Source organism: Myotis myotis, unplaced genomic scaffold (genome assembly GCF_014108235.1).
Source record: "Myotis myotis isolate mMyoMyo1 unplaced genomic scaffold, mMyoMyo1.p scaffold_m19_p_9, whole genome shotgun sequence".
Classification (NCBI taxonomy): domain Eukaryota; kingdom Metazoa; phylum Chordata; class Mammalia; order Chiroptera; family Vespertilionidae; genus Myotis; species Myotis myotis.
Genome location: NW_023416401.1, coordinates 5,387,624 through 5,410,780, shown reverse-complemented (window position 1 = coordinate 5,410,780; position 23,157 = coordinate 5,387,624). Strand labels below are relative to the sequence as shown.

At 47.4% G+C, this 23,157-nt stretch overlaps 1 protein-coding gene across 3 annotated transcripts in view; it reads left to right on the top strand.

Moving 5' to 3' along the window:
• The first annotated feature begins 11,576 nt into the window (after positions 1-11,576).
• Positions 11,577-23,157, top strand: part of GAREM1 (GRB2 associated regulator of MAPK1 subtype 1) — a 151,920-nt gene continuing 140,339 nt past the window's right edge. For all 3 annotated transcript variants that reach the window (XM_036323345.1, XM_036323344.1, XM_036323343.1), the window contains exon 1: positions 11,577-12,095. In XM_036323345.1, coding sequence (XP_036179238.1) covers positions 11,975-12,095 — 121 coding nt within the window. In that variant the 5' untranslated portion in view covers positions 11,577-11,974. The remainder of the gene's footprint in view (positions 12,096-23,157) is intronic.

Below are 23,157 nucleotides of genomic sequence, written 5' to 3'. Positions count from 1 at the left end.
GCCTCTTCCACTCTGAGGGGCATGCACATGGGACACAAATTCCTTCATTCTCTGTTCATTCCTTGAAGTCCACCTGCATACCTCTCCCCAAGTTCACATCGTGATCGATACCCCAATAGGCTGCTTTCCAAGTTCCTAAGTGTAAAGGCCTGTTATCAGCTGCTCTGGAGTGACTGTTGAGCTATTTCCCTGGCCATTGCTCCCCCCATGCAAGGTGGGCGACCACATGTCCTGCTCAAAGCCGAGGACTGCTAGTGAGAGGGTGGGGCAGCTGCCATCCGGGTCTTCCCGTCACCAGTATACCATGTACATCCATCCACAACCTGAGCCCACGTCTCTGTCTCTTCCGTTGACACATCATAGAGAGGATTGAAGGAGAGGAGAAGAGCTGTAGGAGCAAACATCACGGGAGCCTGAGCCACTGGCGCTGCCCAGGCAGTCTGTTGTGCCTACTGGTCTACTTGGGTTTGATTACATATATTCCAGACGCTGGCAAATCAAAGCCCATGGGCCAAATCTGCCCACCAATATTTTGCTGCCTGTATTCTTTGCAAGCTAAGTATGGTTTTTACATTTTCAAAAGGTTGGGGGGAAAACAAAATAAGAACAATATATCATGACACATGAAATGAAATTCACATTTCAGTATCCAGAAATAAAGTTTTATTGGAACCCAGCCACAGTCATTCATTTACATATTGCTTATGGCCTCTTTGGAGCCAGAGCAGCAGAGTCGAACGGTTGCAACAGAAACCTTATGGCCCACAAAGCCTAAAATATTTACTATCTGGCCCTTTCGAGATATAATGTGCTGACCCTGATAGATGCTACTTCCATTTTATAATGGAATGCGCTGTGGACATCCAATTTCATGGCTCAGTGAGTCAGAAAGCACAAGTTTGGCAATTTGGACACCCTATGGTCAAGAACTGAATTTGTCCCTGGCCCAGAAGCCAGTCAGAATCTTCTTTGCAATGAGTAGTTGTTGGCAGAAAAGGACAGAGCCTTATTCCAAACTCCAGAGTGTCTGCTGTGACCCTCCTGCTGGAGCTTGCCAGATGCTGTGTGTCATCGCCACCCGCCATCAACACATAGGGCAGACCATGGGTTTTGCTCGGTCACAGGGTCCATGTGGCAAAATGGCCAAACTCCAGCCTGAACTGTTTCAGACTCTTTCCTGTTTCAGGTCCCACTAAAAACTGTCAGCTTGTGGCCGAACCAGTTTGGCTCGGTGGATAGAGCATTGGCCTGCGGACTCAGGGGTCCCAGGTTCGATTCCGGTCAAGGGCATGTGCCTTGGTTGCGGGCACATCCTCACTGGGGGCGTGCAGGAGGCAGCTGATTGATGTTTCTCTCTCATCGATGTTTCTAGCTCTCTATCCCTCTCCCTTCTTCTCTGTAGGAAATCAATAAAATATATTTAAAAAAAAAAAAAACTGTCAGCTTGTGGAGTCACCCCGAAAATGGGTTGATACAGCATGCCTGATTGTGGTATATGTTGATACAGCATGCCTCAAAAACCCAAAAAGGAGTACAAAGCAACTATATTATAAAAGGCCAGTGGCCGTAATGCCGTAACGCCTTAATGACCAAACGACAGGTCACCAGGAGGCGCATTGATGGGTCTCGCAGCGTGCTGAGTCTCGGTCTCACAGCGTAGTGGGTCCAGGGTCCCACAGGTGCGGCAGGTCTGGGGCCTCGCACGATTTCGCACACTCAGCCTCTAGTGATGATAAAAGGTACAACAGCTTCTCTCTCACTTCAGGAGGTAGGTCCCAATATGCTTTATTATTATTATTATTTTAATTCTCACCCCAGGATATTTTTCCATTGATTTTTAGAGTGGAAGAGAGAGGGAAAGACTGAGAGAAACATTGATGTGAGAGAAACACATCGATTGGTTGCCTCCTGCATGAGCTATGTGCCCTTGACCAGAATTGAACCAGGGACCCTTTGATCCACTGAGCCAAACCAGCTAGGGCCCATGTGCTTTAGACCGTCGGTCCCCTAAACACTTCACCAATACTTTGGCCCTTGAATTTACAGAGTGTCTCTCTCACCCTTTGGCAAGCATATGTCTTGTTCCTTTGATAGGCGTTGGTTCCTAATGAACATTTTAAACACCCAAATCCTTCGAGTGTGCTTCCTGGAGGCCTGGATTTGTGGCCCCGGGAGCAAGATGGCAACGGCACATGGCTGCCCTGCTGTGTGAACACAAGCTGTTTCCGGGGTCGCTCACTGAAGGAAATAGAAAAGAAGGTATTTTCACATGAGGTGCCTCGGGATCTGTTGATCTGCTCCAGTAAAGATACTATACTTGGAAGCTCAGCCATGCGAGGTCCCATCATGTACTAGAGTTGACAACAGTTTGCTGCCATTTCCCACAGCCTGCCTTGCTCTGCCCCAGCCCACAGGTGAGATACATGATAGGTAGTCGGAATCACAACCTCTGCATCTTCCAGGTCTTTTATAATGTCACTAATATCCGGAACTTTCTCGGGATGCAATATCGCTTTACATTTACTATTTTGAGAGGTCAGTTCCAGGGGCTTCCTCTACCCCTTACATAAAGGCCCTTACTCCATGGGTCAGGGAATCAACGTGGGGCTTCTGCCATTTATTAAGTACCTATTGCTGCTGTATATTCTAAGGTTGGGAGGAAAGTCACTGAATGGGCCCACAGTCCCACTGGACACACCGTGAAACAAATTGGAATCCAAACTTTATCATTTAAATTCCATTAGTCTCCATCTCACGGGTAGATCTTAGTTGCATTTTGGGTCTCCAGGGATGAGTGATGAAGTTCTAATTTCTCAGGCTCATTAATGTCTGCTCAAATAGTCCCATTATTTGTCTCAGGTCTCGTTTCTTCCCTGCCATAAAGTCTGAATGCGAAGTCCATCATCATCGCTACAAGTCCCCCTGGGTAAGTCTCAGGAGAGAATTCTTGATCTATACCTGTGGCTACAAAGCAGAGCTCCTCTTAGACAATCCCTCCTGGGGTATGAATTATGTTTGGCAGAGGAAATTGGTAGGTGTCTACAAAGACCTACAGCAATGACTCAACATAGATTTCTTAGAATGTTGTCTAAATATGTCTGCCTGTTTATTTCATTTCTAGGAACACCTCCTGATCACGCAGCTATGGTAACACATCCCTGCAGCTACACAATGTTTCCTTCAAAATAATAGCATTGAAAGGATATATCCCTGTGTTCCTAGTTGTGCAATTCTATGCCCAAAGTTAAATTATTAGTAGAGGGAGCAATACTATTTTACTGGGTGGCAAGGGAATAATAATGGGCCGATCCAAGGAGAGAACTAATGTGTCTCATTAGAACTCAACCCAAACTTCTCTAGTGACTGTGATGTCCAAGTGGGTGACCGTCATAGGCAAGGCAAGAGCACTGCCCAGCTGTCCCCACCCACAGGACGCTCACACAGACCCGGTTCCTCTCTCCCGGAGGGATCTTCCCTCTACAATGAACAGCGAGGGGTTCATTGCAGAATTTACTCTTATTTTTCTCTCAGAATTTAGAAGATTTTTTTCTATCATCTTACAATCTGATAGTTAGTATGGGCAACTGACAAATTGCTATGTCCTGGCCAGTGTGGCTCAGTCGGTTGGAGTGTCATCCCATACTCCAAAAGGTGGCAAGTTCGATTACTAATCAGGGCACATGCCTTGGTTTGGGGTTTGATCCTTGGTCGGGGCACATGGGGGAGGCAACTGATCGATGTTTCTTTCTCCCCCTCTCCCACTCTAAAAAAAAAAAAAAAATCAATAAATCTAACCTTGGGTAATATATATATATATACAAAAATAAAATAAAAAACAAATTTCTGTTCCTGTCATTTAAGCAACTAGCTGATTCCATTTTATTCAGGACTTTTTCCTGCAAGACCAGAAGCTCAGAATTCATTACCGAAGGCGTCTGAAAAGGAAAACACTCCCAGCCACGTGACTTAAAGGTTGCCTTGGAAATATTTGTCTCCATTTGTCCTCTTGAAAGGCCATGTTTCCCTAACTTTATAGCGTGCTCCTCCCCACTCACTAAATCTGGTCTGAGGGTTCGTTATTGTCTGCTGGCTTCCAGGGGAGCTGCTAAGCACCGGGAAAGAGTGCACTTAGCTGCTTTTAGTCGTGATCAACGGTGCCTCATAAAAGCCTAAACGGATCAGAGTGGGGTGGACGACGGACACAGAAACCTCTGAGAGACACCACAGGACTTGAGCGTGTTTGCAGAGAGCACGCCAGCAAGGGTGACTGACAGCTACTGCTCAGAGCTGATGTTGCTGTCATTCAAGATGGAGTGTAATAGTATGTATATTTAATGTACAATATCTGCATGAAAGTTATGTCACACCCTGCTCCAGAGCCTCTGCAAACTACTGCAAAGAAGACTTCTGGGGAAGGGGGGAGGGTGAGGGGGAGAGTGGAGGGACGACTTGGCAGTTTCTTTCATGGTCTCTATAGAGATTCGCCTTCATGGCAAAAGTCCATGGTACAACCCCTCCTTTAGTTCAGTAAGAATCTTCAAATACATTTCTAGGTTTAATATATTTTTGTATAAAACTTATTTTCTATAGTTAATTTATTTAGGGCTGTTTCTCCAAAATGGAATTGCTGGGTAGGCACTTAAAGCTACATGGAAAATGGCCAAAGATGTAAGTAAAGATTATAGCCATTTACATTCCTACCAACAAGCTATGAGGAAGCCCATTTCCTCAGACGCTTGACATGCAGTCTGCTCTTGCAATCCGCCACATTGCCAGCACTGAGTAGGAACTGGGGTTCTCACCTTCCTGGCTTCAGGTGGTTGGGAGAGAATAAAATCTGCTGGCGTTGGTACCAAGAAATAGGGGGGAGCTGAAGGCCAGGCGACTTCATCCCGCGCCCTTTGGATCTCTGTGATCTGCCACAGGTTTCAGTTTATTTCTCAAACCTGTGTTTATCTCTGCTTCTGTGCGAGGCTCTGTTCTAGGCTCCAGGAGGCAAAGACTGTTTAATACACATTGGTGTTCTCAAAGCTGTTACAGTTATAACCAGACTGTATCTAAAAAGCGTGGCGCAGGAGTTGAAAGCAATCTTTGTGCGGGCTTATTATCAATAATTCTAGGGAGTGTCTTCTAAACTGCCCCTGCTGTGGATGTGGCTTCTAAATCATCATTTCAACAAATATTTATTAGCACCTGTCACATGCAAGGCACTAGCTTGGAAGTAAAAACATATACGGCGTCAAGTGTGTCCACAGGGAGAGGAGTCCTCTCGCGTCGCTAGCGCGCCTGCACATGTGGGGAGCGGCGACAGGGGCAGCCTTTGTTCTGGACCATCGTTTCGAGGGTGCTGGCACAGTGAACAGCCGTAGGAGGCGGAGATCCTGTCTCCCTTGGGAGCAGAGGGCCGGTTGGGGAAGGCTCAGCGTCATGAAAGTACTGTCTCCTTCTGGGGAACAGGGAGGTCAGCTTTGCGTGGTAAAGATTTGGCTCCTAATCTCAGGGTGTCTTCGCTATAACACAAAACCACTGTGTGCACAGCAGCCACAGGGCCACTCCGAGGGCCCGAGGGACTTGGCGGACAAGAACCGATGCGAACATGAAGTTCATGTCACCCCATGGGCCAAGAGGAACAAAACCTTTCTCTTCCCCTGACATAGTCACTGGTCCCTTTCCCCCTAACTGTTAAAGGAATCATCATTCCCAGGCCCTCGCGGCATGTCATCAGAGCAAAGAAAGTCTTTTCTAATAACACCAGCCTGATATCAACGCTGCGGCTAGAATCTGTTAAGTGTTGATATTGTCAATAAAGACTTTGTCTCTTCTGGGTGTCTGCTTTATCTCCACTCGGACCAGTTGACTGGATAGTTCAATATTGCACTCTTTAAAATATATTTTTATTGATTTCAGAGAGGAAGGGAGAGGGGGAGAGAGAGTCATTGATTGGCTGCCTCCTGCATGCCCCACACTGGGGATCCAGCCTACCACCTGGGCATGTGTCCTGCCCAGGAATGGAACCGTGACCTCCTGGTTCATAGGTTGGTGCTCAACCACCGAGCTATGCCAGCCGGGCAGTATTGCACTCTTATTTTAAACTTCTTGTTGGCTCCTCATAATTGTCCCTAGGCACTAACCATACGCTTACCAGACTGGGTTCTACCTTTAGATCTGCTTGGTGTCCAATGGATTCATGATTATTTTTGGAGAGTTGTTTTACTCCATGAAGTGAAGTAATAAACAAGTTCTGAGAATTCTGCCTCTTTAATAAATATCTTCTATCTGTCCCTTATTTTTACCTCTGGAAATACAATGTCCTGGCTCAGCCCTGATCACCTATCGCCAGCTTCTTCTACTGCCTCCTGCTTGTCTTTTGTCTCTTCAGTCGTAACCTCTTCAAATTTCTCTTGGGCACTTTTTCCAAAACTTTTTTTTTTTTTCAAAATTCAAACACGACTAACAGATTCCTGCTTAAGACTCCCCAGTGGCTCCCATCACTACTGTCACAGGTCATTTAGTACAAGTCCTTTAAGATCGAGTTCGGTTTCTTTCATAGGATGGTTAAATCTCTCCATGACCTAAATCCTGTCTAACCCTCCAGCCTCCTCTCAGCCAGACCCTACCTCAAATCTCAAAAGTCAGCAAAGCCAAGCTCATTATAACTCTTCCTGTGGGATATGTTGCTTCTTGACTTCACATTGATCCTTACACGTTCCTTTCCCTTGTGTTCATCTCCTAGGTTTCTCCCCGCGTCCTGTCTTGGCAAACTTGTTCTATTGTATGCTTCTCTACTTGTCCATCTTTCCAAAGATGTCTATAATGTTCTCATTCAATTTCTTGCCAAGTAAGAGGCTCCCTTTGCAGTCTCAAAATATCACCACATATCTTCAACCCTTACCACACTGGCTTGTAATAATTACCTTTCTTGACTGTGTTTCTGGAGTTCCCACTAGATTAAGGCTTAAGAGCAAGAACTCATCTTTCCAGCCCTATTGGCTTGAATGGTACCTGGCACATAGTATTCAGTAAATATTTATTGAATGAGTAGATAGATAGATAGATAGATAGATAGATAGATAGATAGATGATACATGAACAAAGAGTGGGAAGTGAGCTATGAATATTTATACAGCAATTAATCAGAGTACATTTAAAATTTAAATGAATTGAAAAATAGACTACAATATGGTGCTCTTTTGAAAGGGCATAAGTTACCAGGATAAAATCTTCAACAATGGGGTAGGTTTGGTTGCTGTTCCAATAAGCATTATATGTATTTTCTTTTTTTCCTGCTAAAACTCCTAAGTTAGATACGTACCAAATAAATTGAGACATAGTCAATATTTTCAAATTGGTATATTTATTTTTTAAAGGTTGATCTCAGAGAGAAAGGGAGGGAAGCATCAATGAGAAAGAAACATTGCCCTGACTGGTTTGGCTCAGCGGATGCAGTGTCGGCCTGCGGACTGAAGGGTCCCAGGTTCAATTCCAGTCAAGGGCATGTACCTTGGTTGTGGGCACATGCCCAGTAGGGAGTGTGCAGGAGGCAGCTGAATCGATGTTTCTAACTCTCTCTCCCTCTCCCTTCCTCTCTGCAAAAAATCAATAAAATATGTTTTTTTAAAAAGGAAACATTGATTGGCTGCCTCCTGCACGGCCCCTACTGGGGACTGAACCTGCAACCTGGGCATGTGCCTTGACCTGGAATTGAACTGTGACCTCCCGGTTCATAGGTGGACACTCAACCACTGAGTCACACTGGCAGGGCTAGATTCTTTTTAAATGGCAAATGCAAAGCAATTATAACACTAGAGTAAAGAAAGTAAAGAGCAAAGTTTATATTAATATTGTATCTCTTTTTCTCCTTTTAGTGAATTCATTTCCACTCTTATCCATTCAAAAAATATGTGAGCAATGACTTGAATCCTTGGGAAGATTGACAGCACTCAGTTCAGGTGTGACCCTGAAGTACACGGTAAGGAAAGAAAAAGGTACTACAGGAACAGATGATATTTAATGATAAACTATTTTAAAATAGTAGATAGGACTTTACATGATGGGATTATAGGTCTTTTGTTTTCTCTTTGGGTTTTTTCATATTTTAATAAAAATTTTATAAAGTAGACATTATAAAACACCATTTGGGGGAACTTTTAAATGTTTTTGAGATGAGGGGATGGCATAAACTCTTTAATAAGAGGCCCTTTCCCGTGTGCCTGGCTCTGCCTCCCAGTTCATTTCGGTTGCCTACCTTCTCATAGTCTAGGACCGTGGTCAGCAAACTGCGGCTCGAGAGCCACATGCGGCTCTTTGGCCCCTTGAGTGTGGCTCTTCCTAAGCCTTAGGAGTACCCTAATTAAGTTAATAACAATGTACCTACCTATATAGTGTAAGTTTAAAAAATTTGGCTCTCAAAAGAAATTTCAATCGCTGTACTGTTGATATTTGGCTCTGTTGACTAATGAGTTTGCCAACCACTGGTCTAGGGTCTAGCAGTCATACCTGTAGCTGCTCTGGGTGAAGGGGGCGCTCTCTCGGCGTGGACTGCCTTTGTCTTGCTGGGAAACTCCTATTCTGCTCCCCCTCCTGGCACTGTGTCCTTCAAGGAGCTGCCACTCCTCCTGTGTTACCATTGTACGTGCCCCCCCCCCCCCTTATTTGTGCTCATTGCACTATGACTTATTACCTGTTCTTATGAAGTAGACAAGCTGACATGCTTCCCACCTAGAACAGTCTATGGTTCATGACATAATTTAGAATTTTAAAAAAATACATTTCGCCCTAACTGGTTTGGCTCAGTGGATAGAGCTCAGCTTGTGGACTGTAGGGTCCCGGGTTTGATTCCGGTCAAGGGCATGTGCCTTGGTTGCAGGCACATCTCCAGTAGGGGGTGTGCAGGAGGCAGTTGATGGATGTTTCTCTCTCATCGATTTTTCTAACTCTCTTTCCCTCTCCCTTCCTCTCTGTAAAAAATCAATAAAATATTTTTAAAAATACATTTATCTATTTTATGTGATAGCACAGGTAGAAAATAATTTTGTTTTTATTAGTGCCAAAATCATAGCTAATATTAATAAATAGTTATTAGTGTCCAATATCTTTGTGGGGAGAGAGCATGGCATTATTCTACAGACAAGGAGGATAAGAACACTGTGCTAGGTTCTAGCCAGGGAGTGACTTTAAGGTGAGTTCTGGCAACAGTGTGGCAATTCCTTGAAAGGGAAAGGAATTTAAAGACCCAAAAAACAACGGGGTTGTGAACTTTGCTATAACACTTGACCACTAGCACATGATGTGACCTTGGACACTCTGATATGAGGAAAACCAACATGTAATATTTTTATCTTGCAAAGCTGATAATGCAGAAAACCAACAAGTTGTGTGTGTGGAAACAGTAGTTTCACAGTCAGGAGGTTGGGAAGGGCCCCTCATGAGGCCCATAGTATCATATGCCTCATTCACCCCTGGGCTCACCCACATCATTCCATCAGCATACAACCAGACCAAAAAATTCCCCTTCTCTGCTGATGTTTTTTACAGTTTAACCGAACCCTCTCCATCTCACAATTAAGATCTTTCTGTAGAGTTCCATCAGAACATGAGATTTATATAAGAATCTGTATCTCATTAAAATTTCTTCCCTTTAATACTCAGAATTAAAATGTAACCTTTTCGGCCAGGTCAGCAATAAGAGCAAAGTTAATGTAAATCCGCTATTGGTTTAAAAAGTTGGTTGCATGAATACTTATACTTTTTATCTTGTCTGTAGGCCAATAGTCACCAATCTTTCTGTGATAGGGAACTACTTCTATTCCCTGAAGCTTTTAAAGATTTAATAATAGCAGAAAATTATTTTTTTAAATCAATCTACCACATAAGGTTTTAGGATCTACTTACTGATTGAAGGCCCCCTGACCCTGTTTAGTTTAAAATGTTTCCTACATTGTTTTTGGAGTCTGAGTTTTATTTCCAGAAATGATGAATTATTTAGATAGAATGAAAATTAGCTGGAGTTTAGCTCCTTATGGTTTTTTTTTAAAAATTTAGGTGAGCAAATCTCAACTTTATGGAACTACTAGAGGCTCGATGCATGAAATTCGTGCAAGGGGCTTGGCCCCTGCAGCCACAGCTTCATCTGGAAGGTCGTCTGGAAGGTTGCCTGGTCTAATTAGCATATTATGCTTTTATAATTATAGATGAGTCTGAGTAAAATATGTACTAAATTTTTTTCCCAAAAAATAACGTGACACAGAGGTCGACACTTTCAGCAAAAGAATTTTGTGAAAATTATCTCCAATGTTTCAAAGCGAGAGGACCAGACAGGTGGGCGTGTTCTTCTTCCATTGGTAATGGGAGCGGGCTCTTCAGTGAGCCCCCTGAGCGGCTGCAGAATGGCAAGTCCCCTGGGGCAGGCAATACAGGGGCTCGATGTGTCCTGTTGGACCCCGAACCCTGAATACACGTTGAAAAATAGGAAGAATGGATGCGCAACCCGTTCACCGGCAGCCACTCACCTTTGCGAGTGTAAGATAACATTAAACAAAAAATTAGCACACCAAAGTCAGGGTGTGCTGGAAGGAACTGTCCGGTGAGCTGTCCTTTGCAGTGTGAGCTCTGACGGAAGTGAGCAGACCATGTTCAACGTCGACGGAAACAGAGAATGATTGGTCACAGAAAGCGAACTGTGGGTGTGAGTCCCAGCATGGCCGTCTACGAGTTGTGTAATACTGCCAGACTGCCTAGTGTCTTGGTCCACGTATCAAGAAAATTTCGGCCCGGCTGGGGTGGCTCAGTGGTTGAGCATCTACCTATGAACCAGGAGGTCAGGGTTCGATTCCTGGTCAGGGCCCATGCCAGGTTCTGGGCTCCATCCCAGTGCGGGGCCTGCAGGAGGCAGCTGATCAGTGATTCTCTCTCATCATTGCTGTTTCTCTCTCTCTCTCCCTCTCCCTTCCTCTCGGAAATGAATAACAATATATATAAAAAGAAAAGATGGGAGGAGGAGTGAGTGGGGAAAGGGTGTGACCACCGCTGGCCCCGGGGGCTCCCTCTCTGCCCTTTCCCGGGGCGCCTCCTGCCCTTGTCCCCAGGAGCTGGCTCAGACAAGGGAGGTACCAACAGGAGGGTCACCCTCCCCTAGGTGGGTACCGCTCCTTCATCTCCTCCCTCCCGGCCTCGGCCTCTTTCATCCTCGCAGCAGCCCATCACTTGGCCGGATGCACTCTCACCGGGGTGCAGAGCTGCAGGGTGGGGGACGGGAGGGCTGCTGCACGCTGGCCCCGGCGGCCTCTCAGGAGGTGAGCATCCCAGTCGGTCCCTTTCGGCCCCGCCTTCGCGACTCCAGGAGCGGGGCGCCCGGCGCCGGGACTCGGTGACCCCTGAGCCTCGCTCCTGCGGCTCCGGGAGGAGCGGGGCGCGCGGCGCACCCAGAGGCTGCAGGGCCCCGAGCGGCCGGACGGGGGAGCGAGAGCCCAGCTTGCGGAGCGCCCGCCGGGCCGGGCCGGGAGGCGGGGCGGCCGGGAGGCGGGGCCGGGGGGCGGGGCGGGGAGGCGGGCGCGGAGGCGGCGTCTGGGCCGCGCAGGCGTTGCTCGCACCTTGGCGATCAGTCGGTGCTGGGAGCGCTGCTATGGCGCTTCTCGGACCCTCGGCTCCTCCTCACTCGCTCGAGGCGGAGGGAAGGCGGGGGCCGAGGAGGAGGCGAGCCGGCGGCCGCCGCAGCCGCAGACCCGGGGCCGGAGGAGGCGGAGCGCGCGCCGCCGCGGCCACCTCGGCCATCGCCGCCCGCCGCGGGGCAGCCGCCAGGGATCTCGGGGCTCGAGGGCGCGCGGGGCGCCCCGCCATGCCCCGCCGCGGCCGCTGAGCCCCTCCTTCCCGCCGCCCCGGTGCCAGCGGCCGCGGTGCCCGGCGCCTCCGCGCCCAGACCTCGAGCGCCAGCGGCGGCGCGGGTGGCGGCGGGCGCGCGGGGCAGGAGGCGGGGAAGATGGACCCGGCGCCCGCGCTGGGCTGCAGCCTCCAGGATGTGAAGTGGAGCTCGGTGGCCGTGCCGCTCGACCTGCTGGTCAGCACCTACCGGCTGCCCCAGATCGCGCGGCTGGACAGCGGTGAGTGCCGCCGGGGCGCGGGGCGGGGGCGCGGGGCCGGGAGGGGGCCCGGGGCGGAGGGGGCTGCCCGCCCGGCGCTGGAGCTGGCCCGGCGGTGCCGCAGCGCTGGCGCGGCGCTCCCGGTCCCCCAGCCGCCGGGAGACGGGGCAGCGGAGCCCTTGCCGGGCAACGAAAAAGCCGGCAGCGGGAAGCCTCCGCACACGGTCACCCTGGAGGCGAGCGAGCCGTCCCTGCCGGCCGCCTGCAACAATTCCTCCACCGGGGAACCCGGACCAGGTCTCTTAGGCAACTTTCTTACCAAATATTCGTGCTTCGGGGTCGTCCGTATTTGGGGTGCTCTCTCCCCCTCCCCCCCACAAGGAGCAGCAGATTTAAGGGGCAAAGGCTCCGGGGTGACCCATGGAAGGGATCCCACTTCTCAGAGACCTTTCATTGCCGCCTGGCTGTTCTGTTGGGCCGCATTGGAAGTCATTTCGCGCCGGGGGTAGGAAATGTTTTCGGCAGAAGTGACGGTATGCTTCGGGCTAATGATTAGCGCGTTTCCAGCCTGGAAATAATTATTTAAGTCACCGGAACCTGTATAGATGGCACCTGAGCTAGGAACTAAGCAACGCGTGTAGGTATTTCTTTAAACTGACCGCGGGCAACTAAGCAGACAGCTCCCCCCTGCACCCCCCACCCCCCACCCCGCCAGCTGTTGGTCTGCAGTGGCATCTGCAAACCAGTAGCTGGATGTGCATGCGGGCAAGCAAGCCGGCACCTCCGCTGGAGAGCAGTGGCCTGCGAGGGGCCCATGAGGTGAGTCTTGTCTCCTCCTGCGTGTTCACAATGACTGCGGTTGACTTTGGCTCCATACCCTTGCGGGCTGTTTGCAGCGGGAAGCCCGCCCCGCGGTGGGGGCAGCCGGGAGCACCTGGGCCCGGGCTGCTGTGGGAGGTCACGCGGGCCAGGCTAGAGGAGCTCTGAGCAGGAAGGTGTCATCTCCCGTCTCCAGGAGCTGGGTGGCTCTCTCTCCTCTGGCGTCCCCGAGTGTGTAACAGGAGGCGAGTGAATGGGCAGACGCCCTTTTCTCCTGCTCCTCATCTGTGGGGTTAGGTGAGACCTTTGAAGCTCTGATGTGGAAAGTAACTGGAGGAAAAGTTCAGGAAGCTGGACGACAGCCTGGGCCTGCTTGCTGGCCCTGCTGGGTTGGCGGTGGTCCTGGTGGGCTTGGGGAGTGAAGTGGGAGTTTTAAAACTATAATGAAGTACAGGTCCCCCCGGGAAGGGACGGGCGGTGTTGTTCAGATATTTCTGCATAGAGTGGGGGTGGGAAAGGGTTGTGTGCTTTAGGTATTTATCTGCAGGTCTGGATCATGTGTGTGTGTGTGTGTGTGTGTGTGTGTGTGTGTGTGTGTATACGCACGCTCAGTGTTTCATTTCCTCTTTCCCTGTGCAAAATTGTGAAGAGTGGGAGTCTGTGAGTCCTGCTCACCTTTTCCAGCCTTGTCTCAGCTCTGACACTCCCCCGAAACTTCTTAGTGAGGCAGAGCACTGGGGCGTGGGGTGGGAAAGTCTCCCAAAGGCCCCATGAAACGGAAAGTTTCGGGAGGCTGCGGACAGCTGCCAGCATAACTTTCCGCTCTCTTCTCCACTCTCCGTCCCCGCCATTCAGAAAAAGGCTCTGAATCAGCAGTGTGCTCATCCCACACTGCCTTTTAAAATCTGGACGTGGGTAGCCAGCCCAACACTGTGCCCTTTCAAGCTGGGGAGCGGATTGTGATCGCCGTGTGGAGTTCCAGTTCTTTATTGTGAGTTTCTTATTACTGCTTGAGAATCACAGTGGCGCACGCAGCTTTGGAATCAGCACGAAATACTGCTTTATGCCTTGCTTCTGTCGCTTAAATGTCTTATTTAAACATTTTTTCCTTTTGTTTTTCATAGCTGCGTAATATCCAGGGGGATGACTATACCATGCAACCTAGTCCCCTATTGTGGTCAGCAAGCTGCTGTATTCTTCACGATTATAAGTTGTGATGCAGTTAATGCACAGGAATCCCTAAGTTTGGGTTAGGATATAGTCCTGCCTTGTGGAATAAGCATGTGAATCCTTTCCAAGGCGCTGATACACACACATTGTCACATTGATTGAGAGACTAAAGGTGACACTCACACCAACACAAGAATTGCTAAGTATCTTGAACAAAAACTTTGCTTGCTTGATGGGGGAACGTGCTAGCTTACCCATTACATTTGGATAAACTTCAAAGAGGCGATCGTAGATCCCATGCTTATTTTTAAACGTGTTTCCTTCATAACAATGCTTAGGACATGCAGCCATATTTGTAAATGCACAGATGCTGTTTGGGGAATCTTCCGCTTCATGCGGTCCTTGCCCTGCATCTGTCCTTTCGCCAGTTTTAGTACCGCAGGTACATTTTACACACACCTACACACACACACACACACACACACACCCTATACTTAGACGAGAAAGGTAGTCATTTTCCAATCACTTGTATTTAGACACTAGGAAGAAATTGAAAAACATGGCACTAGTTGACATTTTGCCAAGAGGAAACTATTGGCTAATTTTTAGGCAATCATTAAAGAACGTTAAACATCTGACATTATAACTGTTGACTCTAGAATGCCTACTGTGTGGGGGTACATTTCTAGGTGCTTGATGTGTATTGTCTGAAGTCCTCGGCAACCCGATTTTAAAGACTGTGAGAACCCGAGATTCAGAGGAGTGACATACCTGGGAAATGTTGACGCGGGATTCCAGCTGGCCTCTGGACTCAAGACAGGCCGTTCAGCTCAGAATCCTACCTCCACAGACGAACGGGGAGCAGGTTTAGAGGAGGGCTCCCATCTGCTCTAAATAGCCCCACTGTCTCTCGCAGAGCCCGAGGCCCGGAAAGTCAATATTTTTAAAACAGTGTAGACACCGAATTAAGTGCTGGCCCCATCCATCATGTGTAGACAACTCTCTGCTTCCAAAAGGAGTGGCTGGAGAGAGGGAAGGGGCCCTGGGAAGGAAGAGAGTATGAAATCAAAGACAGAAGGAAAGAAGTGGAGGCTGAGGCCTAGGGTATGTCCGTGTGTCGAGGTCATTCCTCCATACATTTGCCACACTTAGACTATTAACTACATACTAAGTAACACGCCTCCAGTCTGTGCATCATGCCTGTCAGTCATGCAGTGCCACTCAGATAGCTGCATTCGCTGTTACGTCCTCAGTGGCGAAACTTGTCATCGTCTGATAAGATCAATACAAAATGAGGGAGCTTTGATGGATATTGCCTCGTGAAGCTATCTCAAGAACTCAGAGAAAAGGACTCTAGTGATTCTGGTGAGGAGTGAGACACAGCTCAGCAGCCAGGGGCTGGCCCCGGCCAGCGATGCCATGAAGAGCAGATATTTAAGTGATCGCCAGTCTTAGGAGCTTGGCTGTAGGACCAGGGTCAGCAAATGCTCAGAACTGCGTAGGTGGGAAACCTCCCTTCTCTGTCCCTTCCGTATTTCTTCTGAGAGGCTTGGGCTGGAGGAGTGTTCTTCCAGCCGACTTGCTCCCCGTGCTCCTCCAGATCCTGTAAAACTCTATTCCCCAAGCACACTGTTAAGCTACTTCCTAAAAGTCTTCATCCTAAATTTAAACGGTTGAAAGGATGTAATTTGCAGCTTATTGTAAATACTGACCTTTTAAATTAAATTGTTACACCAATTTAAAAATTCTAATAGGACCTATATTTGATTCTCGGTATCAATCATTTTTTTTAAAAAAAATGCACGAATAAATTCTTCAGCAGTTAAAAATTTGACACCTTTCGTTTTTCCCCGTAAATTTATATTTCCCTTCCTCCTACAGAATTTTACCCCAAGGTTTTATAGGTTGTACGATTTCTGGCATATTTTTATGTTTAAAAGTGTCCTGATCATTCTGCGATACTTTCTGTAACAATAAAAAAAAGTATATAAGTTCAAACCCAGTGTTTTGTGTTACTTCTGACCATAGGGCTCATGGTGCTTATGTTTCAGGCTGTTTAAAACAAGGACTTGGAAATTACCTGATTTACAAAGGCCATTGTTACCCAAATAGGAGACTCATCCCTCACATTTGAGTATTTTATGGGTTCCTCTTCTCCTCACCCTGAGGCCTTTACACCCTGCCGGTTGGAAAGATCCAGGAAGGTGAAGCAAGTGCAGGACTTTTGTAAAGTGGGGGGAGGGCTGCGCGGAGGGGAGGTGTTGACAGGCAGCTTCTGTCCCGTCTCAGGCAGATGGATCGCTTTTTAGAGAAGACAGCCTTTGGAAGCTGGGGATCTGGACATCGATTCTCTTCCAGGTGTGAGGGGAACCCTGAGACCTGCTGGCTGACCCCAGACACGTGTCCCAGTTCCAGGAACGCTAGTCTGGAGCTGGAAAGATGGGCTGTGGTCCTGTTGGCTGGGAGGGAAGCAGACCCAGGCTGGACCCAGGGGAGAGGAGGCAGGGGTTGGAGGCAGCTGTTCAGGCGGATCAGCAGCAAGCTCTGCCGCCCAGCCGCGCGGGGGACTCGGAGCGGAGTCTGAGCCCCAGCTGTGCTGGGACTGGGAGCCCTGGCCCTGGCCTGGTGCTGCCCGCTTCTCTCACTTTACCACTGAAGTGCCTGGAGGGCCACGGGGGCAGGAACAGGGACACTCAGACCAACTCCAAGCAGCTGTTTGCAGATGTCGGAGGTGTGCTTAGATCCATGTTTTATCTTTGAAATTAATGTAAGTTCTCTAAGCCTGCTCCGCGGTTGACGTTATTGTATACTAGAGGCCCGATGCATGAAATTCATGCAAGAGTAGGCCTTCCTTCCCCCGGCTGTCGGCACCGGCTTCCCTCTGGCACCTGGGACCCAGGCTTCCCTCGCAGCCCTGGCTTCGTCTGGAAGGTCATTGGAAGGACATCCAGTCTAATTAGCATATTACACTTTTATTATTCCAGATACCTGTACGTGTATGTATGGGTAATATTTTCTCCTAAAGTAACTTAGTGTAAATCTTGCTCCGGGAAGATGCTCTATGATTGTGTGTGGCTTCATTTCCCTTGGCCTTCTCTATCGTAAGAGGGTACCTGTGCCCATGGTGACAGAGGTGATAGTTTAAAGGATTTGGAATCTAGAGACCCTGTGTTCAGTTACAGGCATTGCCATGGCCAGGTCTCTTCATCCCTTTGACCGGTTGTTTTTTTCACGCAGAAGAAATGGACAAGCATTGTACTTTCCCCGTGTAGCTCATAGTTATTCACTAGTTGTTTATTCAAGCAGCTGATATTTATTTAGTAAGCCCCTCCCATGTGTCAAGTCTTGTTATAGGTATTGGGATTACACCCTGAACAAAGCAAGACAAACCCGCTGGCCTCAGGGAGCTTATATTTTCGTGTATCTTCCCACTCTGATAATTAAATATATTCCTGTAGGTGAAATGACATATGCGCTGCAGAACGATAGGATTGGTCTAGTGGAGGTGCTGGCCAGCTGGGGGCGGGCTTCGCGGTGTATCCTTTAGGCAGCAGAAGTCCACTGATCATAGATTTTATTGTCCTTGTACCGGTAAAGAAACCGAGGGAAATGCTCTGGGTAATGGGAGTCTCTTTCCTTTTGAGTATTCTAGGTTATGGAATTAGTAACCCACAAATTGTTAAAAAAAAAAAAAAAAAAAAAGTGGTGTAAGGCCTTCATCAGAGAGAAAGTGTTAATAACTAACTCACCCAAGATTGAGCCCGGGAGGAACCAGAGCGGGAAGTTAGGAAAGGAACTCTGAGCGCCATCGGGAATCGCCTGCGAGTCTGATCAAATGCTTCCAAGTCGCTGGGATCTTTGTGACACGTACTCACTGCTACTTCTCCTGCGTCGGTGATTCCCTGAGCACCTATGCTTCCGTAACTGCCGGGAGGAGAAGAGTGCCTGCTCTCATGTTACACTTATTCAGGTTTCTTGACCATTCTTTTCTATACTTTGACTCTCCTCTAGTTACCTATCACCTATTCCATGGTCCGTGCCTAAAAATTATGAAAAAGGAGCAGAAGAGGGCCCTGGAGAGGACAGTGGATGGTGATAAACGTTTAGGCCCACCGGACAAGAGTTGGACATAGCGCCTTTTGCTTTTCCAGTAAGGTGGCTGCTTTGGAAGTCTTCAATGAGTAGCTACGTGGCCAATGAAAATCTTGAGATGCCCAGGTCGCCTGTAAGAGGAAAGCTGGCCCGACCATTGTGATGGACCGCATCATAGTTTAAGAGAGAGGATGTTGGTCTCTTTTGTGGGTTTGGCTGCCTTAGTGAAATAGCAAGCTCTAGTAGACCAGCTTGTAAACTCTTTTATTTCGGTTTGAGATTCCTGAGCTATCTGTCTTTTCACTTACTGAGCTGCAGCTCTAGGAAAACTCATAAAGTCCTTGTCCTTAGCAGGGCTGTCGACCATAAGAGCACCACTATTATATGCAGCCTGAAAATAACTTTCATTGCTGGGTTATGTATTCGTTTGTCATACTTGACAACACATAAAATAGCTGCTAAAATATCTTTGTATGTAGAAGGCACTTGATAAGCATGTAATAGATAAATGAGCGAGCAAATTTCAGTATTAAAAATTTTAAGGCCCAAAATATATTACTGAAGCTATCTGTGACCTCCACAAGTCTGAGGTTGAATTTCACTTCTGTTTCAGTTGAGATCGTCATTATACAATCACACATATACATTGGAACTAAGACAGTGGGCCCTAGAATTAGCAGTAGGAAAAACAGAGTAGGGAAGATGGGCCATCATGCTGAAATAATGATTCTGAGGGTCATTAGTTATCAATGCTTTAAATAAATTATTTCTAGAAACTACAATTTACTTTTGGATTTTTTTGCTTCCTTGCTAGTTCTTTCAATTTTAAAATAAGATGCCGCTTTTACACATGACACATAGCTATGTCATTGAATGTTTAACCTTATATGGCCTAGCATGCCATAAATCTTTGGAACTCATCAACTCTTACTACAATAACAAAAGGGCCTGATTGGCTGCTCAGCTAACCACTGAGCTATCCTTGTCTCATCTTCTCAGGGCACCAAGGATTTTCCTTATAAGCAAAGCAAGCCACTTGGTTTAAATAGCGTTACGACACTACAACGGCTAATTTGGTACATTTGTCATCTTCCTAGAATAGCCCAGGATGGACTTGAAACCTCAGTGTCTCACTCCCAGACACTGTGCTTCCTCGTCTGCCGTTGCAAGAGCGTCACGCACAGTGAAAGGAGGACAAAGCGGGGTCCGGCGCCCCTTTCCGGTCCTGTGGGTGAATTAGTTAATTACGGGGCCAGGCCCTCTGATTGACGCTGCTCACTCTTAAACCTGGTTTGAAGTGTTTAAATACATGTGGGCTTTGGCGGCATAATGGTTGTTTAATTATTACCTGTTTATGGCATTTAAGATGCCACGTGAAGTCTTACAGTTACGGAGATGTGTTATTCGGGTTAATTTTGAACATCTGCAGTGAGTTACGACGAAGCCTGGTTATGGCCGAGGAGGGAATGCAGTGGTCTGTGAGCCGTGCTTAGGCATGCATCCCTGGGAATCCACTCAGCACAGGAAAATGTGCAGATTTTTTTACGATGACGGTTTTCTCAATGCCAGGCTGGCGGTGGCAGGCATGAAGATTTGCTCTTGGTAATTAGTTCACGTGGGCCGTCTTTTCCTTCTGGAGGGGAACTAGGTCCAAATATCAAAAGGAACCAGAAAAGGGTAAATGTTTACTTTTCTATTTTTAAACATAATCTGTTACTTGTGGGTAATTAGGAAGCACTGGTTAGAACAGGCCCTGTCATCCATTAAAAAAAACAACAGCAACAAAAAACAGGTTAATGAAATGCCGAGGAAGCCCCCTGGCCTGGCCCAGGCCCCCATGTGTGCAGGGCTGTTCCTGGCTGAGGGTTCCTCCAAGTTCCTTCTCTCTTCCTTCCGCAGCGCTGGGCGGGGGGTGGTTGGTGTCCAGGAACCCACATCTCTTCCGTTGTCACTCCTGGACCTCGGCAGCTGACCTGCCAGGATCTCCCACTTCAGTCTGGCATTTACAATAACGCAAGGTCCATTTCTACCTTGGACCACTGACCCACAAAACCAGTCAAGCGCCAGACCCAGGTTAAAAACAATTTAATGAGTGACGCGTCACGAGAGAGAGCTCTCAAAGGTTCAGGTTCTCTATTTAAAATAAGTAGCATCGAGCTCTATGCAGATTTTCCGCTGTTATTTTCCCCCTTTTATTTATGTCCCATCTTTTGGTCCGTTAGGAGGAAGGGAGCCGCTGAGAGGAGAAATGTTCACAAGCTCATTGTGGCCAGGTGCATCAGCCAAGGTTCCTTCAGGACCCCCTCCCCCCCCCAAAAAAAGTGGCTTATGCTTACCACACAGGGCCTTCTTCCTTCTCCACATGAAGGAAGTCTGAAGGGGCAGCGCCCAGGACTGGCCTGCAGAGCCACAGACTCGAGGACAGATTGCTCATGCGTTTCTGCTCTGTCATCCTCGGCAGTTAGGTTTCTCCTCCTGGTCCTGAGTGGCTGCTGGGGCTCCAGCCTTCACGTCTGCATCCCAGGCAGCAGGAAAGGCAAAGGGATGCGTCTCGCCACCAGTTCTGCACTGCACGTCACGCACATCTCATTGGGCAGGAATTACACACCCCTTATGGGCAGGAAGGCAAGGATCTGAAGTCTCTTATCTGGGCGCTCTGCCCAGGCACTCTTGCTGCGGGAGGAGAGAGCATTGGATATTCAGAGCCACCTAACGGCCTCTGCCACTCACCTTTTTGCTTATAGTCGTATCGGCCCGATTCCTCGGCATGTCTTTGCTCATGTTCTTCCTCAGCTGTGAGAGTGTGAACTTCTTTTTATTTTAATCTTTATTGTTGAAAGTATTACATATGCCCCTTTCCCCTGCCATTAACCCCTTCCAGCTCCCCTCACCGCCCGCCCCCCCCCCCCCGCCCCCCAGGCCTTCACCATCCCATTGTCTGTGTCCACCGGTTACGCATCTATGCAGACAACTTCATTGGTTCATCTCTTCCCACCCACCCTCCCCTGCCTTCCCTCTGAGGTTCGACAGTCTGTTCCTTGCTTCTATGTCTCCGGATCTATTTTGTTCCTCAGTTTATGTTGTTCATTAGATTCCACGTATGAGTGAGATCATGTGGTACTTATCTTTCTCTGACTGGCTTGTTTCGCTTAGCAGAACAGAGAGTATGAACTTCTTGCCCCAACCTCCTTTCCTCTCTTCGTCCCCGAGCATGAGCGAGCAGCTGGAGTGGCTCTCCTGAAGAGGCCCTTTCCCAGAGGTGGAAGTGCTTTACCAGGAAGCCAGGAAGAGGTGTGCACTTGTAGGAATTATTGTTGTAAGGCACTCCTCGCATTCTTTATTGGCGGGCGTGCTTTTATATGGCTTGTTATATAACCGTTATTAACATTGCCCTGTTGTGCATGCATGGCATGTAAATGGAGACTATGCCTAAAAGTGGCACCAAACTATACATAACACTGTTTTTAAATTTCACATGACATCATCAGCATCTTCCTTCCTTATTAGTATTCTTTGAAAATAAAACTGTCATGAGTGAGTAGAATTCTTTTATTACCAATAAACCTTTGTTTGCCCGATGATTTTCCAGTTGTTAGACATTTGGTTGTTTGGAGTGTCATGTTTTTGAGGATGTCTTTGTAGCTAAATTTGTCAATTTCACATCATTTCATTATTTGGGGTTCCTGGAAATGGAGATATTATTCAACATTTATTATTTTTCGATATGTTGATATGTATTGCTCACTTGTACCCAGGAAAGTGTGTACCATTACCAGTGAATGACTAAAGCCCATTACTTAGTATATCATTCGATATCATAGGTGTTAGATAGTCTTTGCTAATTTAGACATTTTAACAATTGACACTTATTCCAGTTTGTATTTCTTTGATTACCAGTAGAATAGCATCAGTAATGTTGTTATATTTTTTGTGAATTTTCTGAGCCCTTGGTTCAATGTTTGAGTTGTTTTTCAATAAAAATGAAATCCTAGTGTCCTTCTTCATGGTTTTATGCAGGATAGTAATACAGGATCTCCAGGTTTTTTAAACTTCCATTCTGTTATTCTTCAGTTGCTATTCATACCTAGGTATTACCTCTGTGTCTGAAATTGAATGATTGTGATTAATCTATTTTCTCTTCCAAACTGATATGGGATGGAAGTGGTGGCCAGTCCTCTGAAAGAAGGATTCCCCTTCCACTGTAGAAAACAAAATAACCTCATGCCAGTCTTGGTAAACTGTGTTGAGTATTCACAACTATAAAGTATTTGAGTTCAAGTCATGGGGAGGTCTCCACAGACACGTCGTTGCTGATCAATTCCTGTGCATCGCGTGAAACTAAGCTGATAAACCAGGGTCATCACTTTTTGGTTTTAAAGAATAAAAGTAAATTGACAAGTTTATAAAAAACTTTTTTGTAATCCTCACCCAAGGATATTTTTCCATTGATTTTTAGAGAGAGTGGAAGAGAGTGAGGAGAGAGGGAGGGATATGGGAAGGGAGAGGGGAGAAAGAGAGACTAGATATGAGAGAGACACATCAATTGGGTGCTTCCCACACTTGCCCCTGACCAGGGCCAGGGATCGAACCTGCAACCCTTCGGTACATGGACTCTATCCACTTAACCACTCCAGCCTGGGCTATAAAAAAATTTTAATTTTTTTTACATGTAACCCATAACGAACTCTTAAGTGCTACATGCTGTGCCATTTGAGTTTTGTGCACGAATTCCTGTTCTCTTGGAAGAGATGGACTGCAGCCACTTGAGAGCCTGTTGAAGCTTAGCATATGGGTGAGAGAATACTGATAGAGACTCACAGGTAGCTTTCAGACTGGAGAGAAGCAAACATGATAGTTTGAACATCATTTCATTTCTTCTGTCGAATAGCTCTGTAAATGTCAACTTCAATGTCATGGCTATGAGGAAGAAACCCAGAGAGAAGAGAAGTCTAGTTTAACTTTCTTTCTGTGTATGGGCTGTGATTGACGGGGAATAAAACAC